This window comes from Lineus longissimus, chromosome 2 (assembly GCF_910592395.1).
Source record: "Lineus longissimus chromosome 2, tnLinLong1.2, whole genome shotgun sequence".
Classification (NCBI taxonomy): domain Eukaryota; kingdom Metazoa; phylum Nemertea; class Pilidiophora; order Heteronemertea; family Lineidae; genus Lineus; species Lineus longissimus.
Genome location: NC_088309.1, coordinates 16,886,225 through 16,895,485, shown reverse-complemented (window position 1 = coordinate 16,895,485; position 9,261 = coordinate 16,886,225). Strand labels below are relative to the sequence as shown.

At 45.2% G+C, this 9,261-nt stretch overlaps 1 protein-coding gene across 1 annotated transcript; it reads left to right on the top strand.

The window, feature by feature from the left end:
• Positions 1 to 599: 599 nt before the first annotated feature.
• On the top strand, positions 600 to 4,742 carry LOC135482950 (uncharacterized protein K02A2.6-like). Its single transcript, XM_064763435.1, has one exon. It carries the CDS (start codon positions 600 to 602, stop codon positions 4,740 to 4,742), a length of 4,143 nt encoding a protein of 1,380 aa, XP_064619505.1.
• Positions 4,743 to 9,261: the final 4,519 nt, after the last annotated feature.

Genomic DNA, 9,261 nt, shown 5'->3' with positions numbered 1-9,261 from the left:
TAGGGGAACATATGTACCAAGTTTCAATTCATATGATAAAAAAAGTTACGAGTTAAATTATTGGTTCTTTAATATTACGTACAACATCATGATAGCAGATAAGCAGGTCACAGGTGTAATGTTCTGTCGTTTCGCATATTGATATTCCGTGTTTTATAATAAACCTTGTTGTTGTAATGGCGAACCGATTAGCTTGTCTGTTCTGTGACCTGCTCTACAGGAATGGCTCTGCATTAGTCCCTCACGACATTATATCTGGCGACGAGGATATTCGATGCTAAAGTAAGATACCAAGAACCCGTAGAAGTGGACATTTTGAAAAATGCGTGCAGTTATTACTGTGAATTTAACGGTTTAAAAAGTCTGTGACCACGCCGCGAGAAATATATGCGTAATGTACGCGCTATCGCTATGTATGTGTACGTGCAATCGTTCATGTAGAATAGAAATCTCGCCGCGCTGTATGTAGCCCGTGTGAATGCGTTTCCGCGTGTTACCGTTAGATGTCGACACTATCGTTTACTGTGCAGTATTATAATATCCCTAGTTTCTAGCAGTCTTGCTCATAATATTTAGAATATTAGTACCGTGTTGCCAAGATGCCATCACCAGTACGAGCTCCTGCTGACCCAGCTGCCGCTGTTGCGCCTCAACCGATGATATCTCTACCTAACTTTGCTTCATTTGATCCTCATACTGACCCTACCGCTATTGGCCCCAGATGGAAAAGGTGGTTGGCTAGATTTGAGAGACTCTTTGTTGGAATAGGTTTAACTGATCCCACAAGGAAGAGAGCATTGCTACTACATTACGCAGGACCTGATGTAGATGAGATATTCGACACGTTGACAGAGACAGGCGATGATGATGACTATAATACTGCTAAGGCTAAGTTAACTGCGCATTTTCTACCCAAGAAGAACGTAGCATTCGAGGTATACAACTTCAGACAGTGTACTCAAGCAAAGGATGAAATGCTTGATGCCTACCATACTCGCTTGAGAAAACTTGCCGAGACATGTGATTTCGCGAATGTAGACCGCGAGATTTGCGCTCAAATCATAACCGGCACTAATTCACATCAACTTCGCAGAAAAGCGTTGCGTGAAGACATGAATTTAACTAAAATTCTAGATACTGGCCGCGCATTTGAATTGAGTGAGCACCAAGCAACCAAGCTTGAAGAATCGCAACATCAAACCGTTAACAAGATTAGAGCCAATGACAAGAGCCAAGGCAAAGGGAGCCAAAGACAGAGCAGACCTAAGCAGAAGACACGTCGTTTCCAGTCACAATCGAAGCCGGACCAGGACAGACGTCGCGATGGTCGAGATACCAGACCCCAGCAGCAACACAACGACCAGAACTGTGGTAAGTGTGGAGGGAGACCCCACAAAGTCAGTAGTAATTGTCCCGCCAATGGTCAGGAGTGCCATCGTTGCAAGAAGATAGGACACTTCGGGAGGATGTGCCGTTCAAAGACCAACAGCGCTAACACCCTGATGACAGAGGCTGACGAAGATTCTGACTACTGTTACTTTACCCAAGCTGCCAAGTCCAACAACCCAACGCTGTGTACGATAACAATCGGAAAGAAACCAAAAATGGCCAGAGTCCCCATGATGATAGATTCGGGAGCATCCGTCAACCTAGTCGACTCCAAGACGTTCAACGTTATTCGCCGAGCCCAACCTGGTATAGACCCGTTGCTTCCAGCTGACACACAGGTATTCCCCTATGGTAGCAAGACGCCCATACTGCTGAAAGGAATGTTCCGAGCCACAGCACGTCACAAGTCCGAAACCAAATGGTCGAAGTTCTACGTGACTGAAGGAGGAGGGAATTTACTTGGTTTCAAGACCGCGTCGGATTTAGGAATCTTGAAGATCGTACATGAGGTTAAATCGAAAACGAGGCCCAATCCGTCCAGCTCCAAGACCCTTCCTGACTCGCTGAAGAAGTATGAAGAACTCTTCTCCGGTGTAGGCAAGATCAAACGTGAACCTGTGACACTTCACATTGATAAGGACGTCAAGCCGAAGCAGCAACCTCACCGTCGCATACCTTTCCATATCCGCAAAGATGTAGAGAAAGAGCTACAGCGTCTAGAGGAACTTGACATTATAGAGAAAGTCGATGGTCCGACACCGTGGATAAGTCCCATAGTTACAGTCCCCAAGAAATCAGGAGCAATTCGCATTTGTGTTGACATGCGCGAGGCAAATAAAGCGATAAAACGTGAAAGACATCTTATGCCGACTCTTGATGATCTAGTAACGGATTTGAACGGATCCACTGTGTTCAGTACCCTAGATTTGAGTAGCGCGTATCATCAACTAGAACTTGCAAAGGAATCACGTTTTATCACCACGTTCACCACCCATCTTGGTCTTAGACGCTACAAACGTCTTTTCTTTGGGATAAACGCCGCGTCGGAAATCTTTCAGAACGCAATCGCCGAAATTCTGAGTGACATACCGAACTGTCGAAATATCTCTGACGATATCATTATCCATGGCAAAGATAAAGCTGAACACGACAAGAGTTTGATAGCCGTGATGGAGAGACTGAAAGAATACGGAATTCGTCTCAACATGCCCAAGTGTCACTTCTATCAGTCAGAAGTGAAGTTCTACGACGGTCATATCTTCAATAGCGCTGGTGTTACCGCAGATGTGAAGAAGATCGAAGCCATAAGAGATGCGCCTGCCTCGACGGACAAGAGTGGAATACGTTCGTTACTCGGAATGGCCCAATACCTCTCGCGCTTCATTCCATGGTATGCTAGCATAACAGCGCCCCTTAGAGAGCTAACGCATGATAAGACAGAATGGCAGTGGAACGCGGAACATGAAAAAGTGCTAACAGACTTGAAGACTGCGCTCACCGGAGCAAAGGTCATGTCGTACTATGACCCGCGTAAGAAAACTGAACTCATCGTTGACGCAGGGCCCCGCGGATTAGGCTCGATTCTGCTGCAAGAAGGTCGCGTTGTTTCGTACGCTAGTCGCGCGCTCACCGACATTGAGACGAGATACTCGCAGACAGAAAGAGAAATGCTCGCAGTGGTCTGGGCAACAGAACACTTCCGCCTATACTTATACGGTTCGACTTCCCCTTTCACCTTGGTCACAGATCATAAACCGTTGATCGGAATATTCCAAAGCCAGAAGCCGATGTCGTTACGGATTGAACGATGGAGATTACGTCTAACGCCGTATAACTACAAGTTGGAATATCGACCTGGAAGGAACGAAGCCAACCCAGCCGACTTCTGCAGTCGCCATCCTGTAGTAGGCAATGAGCAGAACAGAGCAAACTTTGTCGATGATTACGTCAACTATGTTATTGACAATGCGGTTCCAAAAGCCATGCAACTCGAAGAAGTAAAATCAGAAACCTTACGAGACCATACCCTGCAGAAGCTTAAAGTAGCTATCGAAACTGGCTACTGGAGACGAGATGAAGAGTGCCTGAAGCCATTCAAACGTTTTCAAGATGAGCTGATCGTTCATAATGGTATCGCCCTCCGAGGGAGAAGACTGGTAATGCCTGACGCACTGCAGAGAAGAGCCATTGACCTTGCTCACGTTGGTCATCAGGGCATCGTCAAAACGAAGATGTTGCTGAGAGAAAAAGTATGGTTTCCGTCCATCGACGCCATGGTTGAAGAATGTGTAAAGGACTGTCTGCCTTGCCAAGCTACGTCCGGAAGAGCCAGCAAACCAGAGCCGCTACGCATGACAAAGCTGCCGAATGGTCCCTGGGAAGAAGTCTCTGTGGATTTTTACGGTCCTTTGCCAGTCCCAAGCGCTGACTACCTACTCCTGATGATGGATGACTACAGTCGTTACCCCGAGGTTGAAGTTATAGCTTCTACCGCCGCAAAGACAGTCATACCAAAGATAGACGCCATTATGTCACGCCACGGAGTTGTGTCGATTTTGAAATCCGACAACGGACCTCCGTTCACGAGCCATGATTTCAAACGTTTCGCTGAATACCTCGGTTTTCAACACCGCAGAGTGACTCCGTTAAATCCCCAAGCTAACGGTGAAGCAGAACGTTTCATGAGAAACATCACGAAGACTGTGCAAGCCGCACACATCGAAGGCCGCAATTGGAAGCAGGAACTACAGAAGTTTCTACGCCAGTATCGTGCGACACCACATTCAACAACAGGTGTCTCGCCATTCGAAGCCCTCTATGGTCGTAGGATGAAAACCCAGCTTCCATGTGCCGATTTCAACCCAGAGTTGAAAACTCGTTCTCAATCGTCAATGAGAGACACTGACAATGAACGCAAGCAGAAGATCAAAATGTATGCAGATCGCAGATGCAACGCTACTGAAAGCAACATTGCCGAAGGAGACACCGTTGTAGTTCGTCAGCAGAAACATAACAAGCTAACGCCGCCATTCGATCCAGATCCATTAAAGATAACGCGTCGAGATGGTAATATGCTGACAGCCGAGCGAGATGATCGAAAGATAACTCGCAACCTAACGTTTTTCAAACGGGTGCCTGAAAGCCTGTTTGAAAACATTCAGGAAGAGGAAGTTGAGATTCCTGACTCAGATGCTCCGCCCACTATAGCACCTGAGACACCTTCTGGTATTTCTGAGCCTGAGACCTCCAACCAGAAACTGCCTGTGATGACTGAGACTACCTCACAACCACTCCGGAGATCAACTCGAACGAAGAGGCCTAACCCAAGATTCAAAGACTTTGTTCTTCGTTAAGAACACCCTGTTCTGAGTTTTATGTGTTTGAACTGTTCTATATTCATGTAGTGGACCTTCAATATTCATATAGTGCACTTTTATTTTGTTCTAAATAGGACACTTCAAGTTCGATATGGATGTGCTTTTATTCTGGTAATGAAGACATTATCCGTGTAAGGACTAAGTGAAGAGTGATTCGCTATTTGCGCCATGTTCTAATTCATAACTTCGAGAACATTCAAATTCAAGAAAAGGACAATTCTTGAGTCGGAGACAATCTTGTGTTTATTCTGCGCTTCCAGGAAAAGTGTTTAATTTGAGATTATGTTTTTATTTTGATACCAACATCCGCGTCTGGACTTATTAAGCGTAAACCTTTTCATCCAAAAGGGGGTGGATGTAATGTTCTGTCGTTTCGCATATTGATATTCCGTGTTTTATAATAAACCTTGTTGTTGTAATGGCGAACCGATTAGCTTGTCTGTTCTGTGACCTGCTCTACAGGAATGGCTCTGCATTAGTCCCTCACGACATTATAACAGGCATGAGGAAATAAGAGCTCAATGACAATAGCCCCAAAATCGACTTACAAACATTGATACATTGCTCAATACGAATATACACACTTATAATATGGCCGACTGTCAGATGAACGAAATGTTTTTACTAAATCTTTTCCAATTTCCGGCGAACAGGTAGATTAATATATCAAAGATTACTGCAGTGTGCCATGTTAGAATATAGGATTCTCATTAGGCAATTAACAGTTAAAGTTTTGATAAAATCTTTTGAGATGACTTTGTAATCTTGTTGCAATTGTCGAGATCGCACCAACATCAGCTTGTACAGCTTCTTGTATTTTACATGTGTTGCATATGTTGATACAAGGAGGTGGTTTCATGGATTGGTGCAGTCGCCATTTCACACGCATAAGAAAATCTCTCTCTCCCTGCGAATCGTTGAACCCTATTGTAGCTGATAGTGATACTTGTAAGACTCCAGACGAAACTCATACTGCTGATGTGGTGGTTACTGCTGACGTGGTGGTTACAAACTCTGAATCTGATGAATGCAACCTGAATGACCCTGATGATGTGATTGCGAACGCAGAAACGCTGCCTTGTGATGACAATACAGTCATCAACAAAACACCTTCACTCCTCTCAGGATCTTTTCTCAGATGAAGATGTCAATCCTGACTCATGTGCTGCACAGGGGACGAAAACGCTTACCCCTACTCCACCCTCGCCCTCGCTGGACCATGTTACCAGTTCGAAATCGTGTAAATGCGATGAGGTCATGGACAAGTTCCACTCTGGCTTTCAAGCTCTGGAGAACAACCTCACCTCACTTTCTAAGATTGTGAGCGATATTCAAAAGGGCTCTCATATCTCAGTAGATATGGAAGCCATGCAACAAAAATTCGCGTCTTTCGTAAAATCTGACATTTCATCTCTTAAGAAACAATGGAGTCTAACAAGTCCGCCAGTGCCAAACGTTTCGAAACTATGAGTGTCTGACTGGATAATACTGACTCGAGGCTGCTTGGTATCGCTGCCAGTAATGACACCATCAAGGGTGAAGTGAAGACAACAAACGACAGACTTACTGCTGCTTTCGAAATGATCAAATCTATTCAAGTTCAGTCAAGTGATCTGTCAGAGGACTACACAAGTTTCAAAAACGACCAACTAGACTATTACTCTAAACCATCTAAACGTGCAGCCAAACGTGCAGAATGATCAGAGAAGAAAAAAGTTGAGGTGCCCTGCGAAAACAGATTCGACTCCCTCCCCGAAGACGAGGAATTTCACAATGAATACAATGCGTCCCCTGTAAGATCTATGGTCCAGTCCATCTGCGACGTTCTTCTCGTTGGTTCCTCGCATGTTAAGAACATTCATGCAGGGGCTATGTTTGGAAAAGACAGGGTATCCGTCAAGAAACACAGGCTGGAGGATAAATGGTTTAATGGTGCCTCCGACTTCGTGTCTGACTCGTACATCCAAGCTGAAAAAGTTGTTGTCTTTGTTCTTGGCAAAAAAGATGCAACAAACTTTAATCCCGGGGAATGTCGTAAAAACATTCAAACCCTTCTGAAAACAGCGCATGAAAAACATCCAAATGCGAACATTTGTATGGTCAGTGCGCCAGCAACACGTGATGATCTGGCACTCAACGACACGATAAAGCAAGTGAACGCAATGCTTCAAATTCAGTGCGAGGAGTAGGAACCCACAAAGGGTAGCGCATGTTTCCTTGACATCGGTGTCTTTGCCGCTGATCTATACCACGACACTGTACATCTTAGTGTGAAACATGGCGGTGTTGCTCGGATGGTACGTAGGATCGCTGCACAGGTTCACCCTTTGATCGGTCTTACTGAATCACTCTCTCAGAAAAAAAAAACTCTCTCTCGAGGCTCAGATGGTTCAGATGACTCATCTTCAAATGAACGATCTAAGTTTCAGCAGAGCAAATCGTCCCGACAGCCAATGCAGACCAGACACAGCATCGACAGACGGCGTGATCATAACAGTAATACCACTTCGTCTGATCATCCAACACATGGCCGTCTTCCTGACTTTTCAAAGTCCCGCCAATCAGTGCAGACCAGTCACGCTATCAACGGACAGCGCCGTCCTGTCACCATTCCGTCTGCCAATTCAATGCATGATCGTCAACCAGACTTCTCAGAATACCGTGCTATGCCACATTTCGGATATCACCACGCAAACATGAACAATTTTCAGCGCAATGGACCTTTTCAGTGGTCAATGCCTGTCGTGCATGATCACATGAACATGAACAACTTCATGAACAATGCAATGCAATTGCCACAAGTCCAGTCTGGTCCTCCACATATGTATGGACCCTACACTGGCATGCCTGCCTTTCCTCATTTCCAACGTGGATGAGCATGAGGCACTCTGTTATTTCATTATGGTCACAAACTTTTGTTTAACATGCGTAATTGTATTACAGTTAGCACTCTAAATTTAAATGGTTCTGGCATTGACGGATGGAAGCTTTCTGACTCTAGTCTACTGAATAGAATCGCCAAATGTGATATCTTCGGTGTATTTAGAATCTTGGACAACAGAGAATTCTTCAATTCAGCTTCCTGACTATCATACCTACAACAAATATAGGTGTGGATGAGAAACCGGCTAGGTACCGTATGGTCCTTATAATTCCAAGACAATTTTTGATTTAGTTACTTGAATGTAGATGGCGCTCGGGTTTTGGCACGAGCGCTAGGATTTGCCACACGTTGAAGAATAAAGTTACAATCAAAGTCGAAATTCTCGTTGTTGGATTCATGGAACAATTACATTTTGGTAGCAGGAGCGAAGTTGAAGAATCGAAGAACTCAGAGACCCCGGAAATTGAGACTTTGAAAAAGAAGATCGGCCGAATTTGATGATTGAATCTTGGTAGGACATTGGTAAATTATCGGAGTCGAAAATGAAAAAAGCCCAAAACCCCACCGGTTCCCATCAGCATGGCGAAGTTCCATTCTGTCCCCAGCACCTCTGAAGAACTTAAGATTTAGAAAAAGGGCCTTTTGGAATCGGCCCCAAGAGTAAAATCTAGCCACGATAGACAAGTTTTCCTTGGAAACGCTCGGATTCGAGGTGAGGTCACGCCAGAGATCCTTAGAAGAGAACCGTAAGGGCGGCGATACATCATCAATTCCCTACGATGGCAGATTTTGACTTGGACCCCAGTGCTATGGAATTTAGGACCAGGAGGAATACGTACCTGGAACTGACTACAGAGAACCTGATCGCCTTTGAGGAAGAACTCAGTGGGAACCCGGACGCAGATAAAATGGAATCAAAGGAAAAAGAGCCTCCGAGCAGAGGACCTGTGAGTGTGACGAGGAGTCAAATCAGCGGGCTGAAGTCATCGGTTACAAAAGCTATCACAAAACTGAGTCAAGCGGTTACAGATGACAAAGGTAAACATGAGATCGAACAGTTGGAGGTGATGGTGACAAAAAAGAAAGACAGAGTCGTCGAGGCGTTGGAAATATATGGAGCGGAAAAAGGAACAGAACGAATGATGCTGGAGGAGATACAGGGATATGAAGAGAAGATTGAACTAGAGTTAACAAGAGTAAGAGAGCTGTTCGAGGCTTCAGTCGTAGGGAGTACCAGAACAGGACATTCCCATAAGTCCGTGAGATTCCAGAGACGCACACCGCCTCAAGCTGCAAGACGAACGACGATAGACAGATCGACACAGGATAACGTACATATTCCTGCAGAAGAGCAACAGCCACCTAACAGTCCAATTCGCGCACCGAGAACAGAACCTCAGCACACAACGACATCACCACCTGTAGTACACCAACAGATTTATCCGAGCAGCCAACCACAGGAGCCCTGGATGTCACCGCCTGTAATACCACTACAGACTTGTCCAACTAGTCAACCACCGCACACCATGATGTCATCACCTGTAGTACATCAACAGATTGGTCATATTAGTCAGCCACCGCACACAATGATGTCATCACCTGTAGTACATC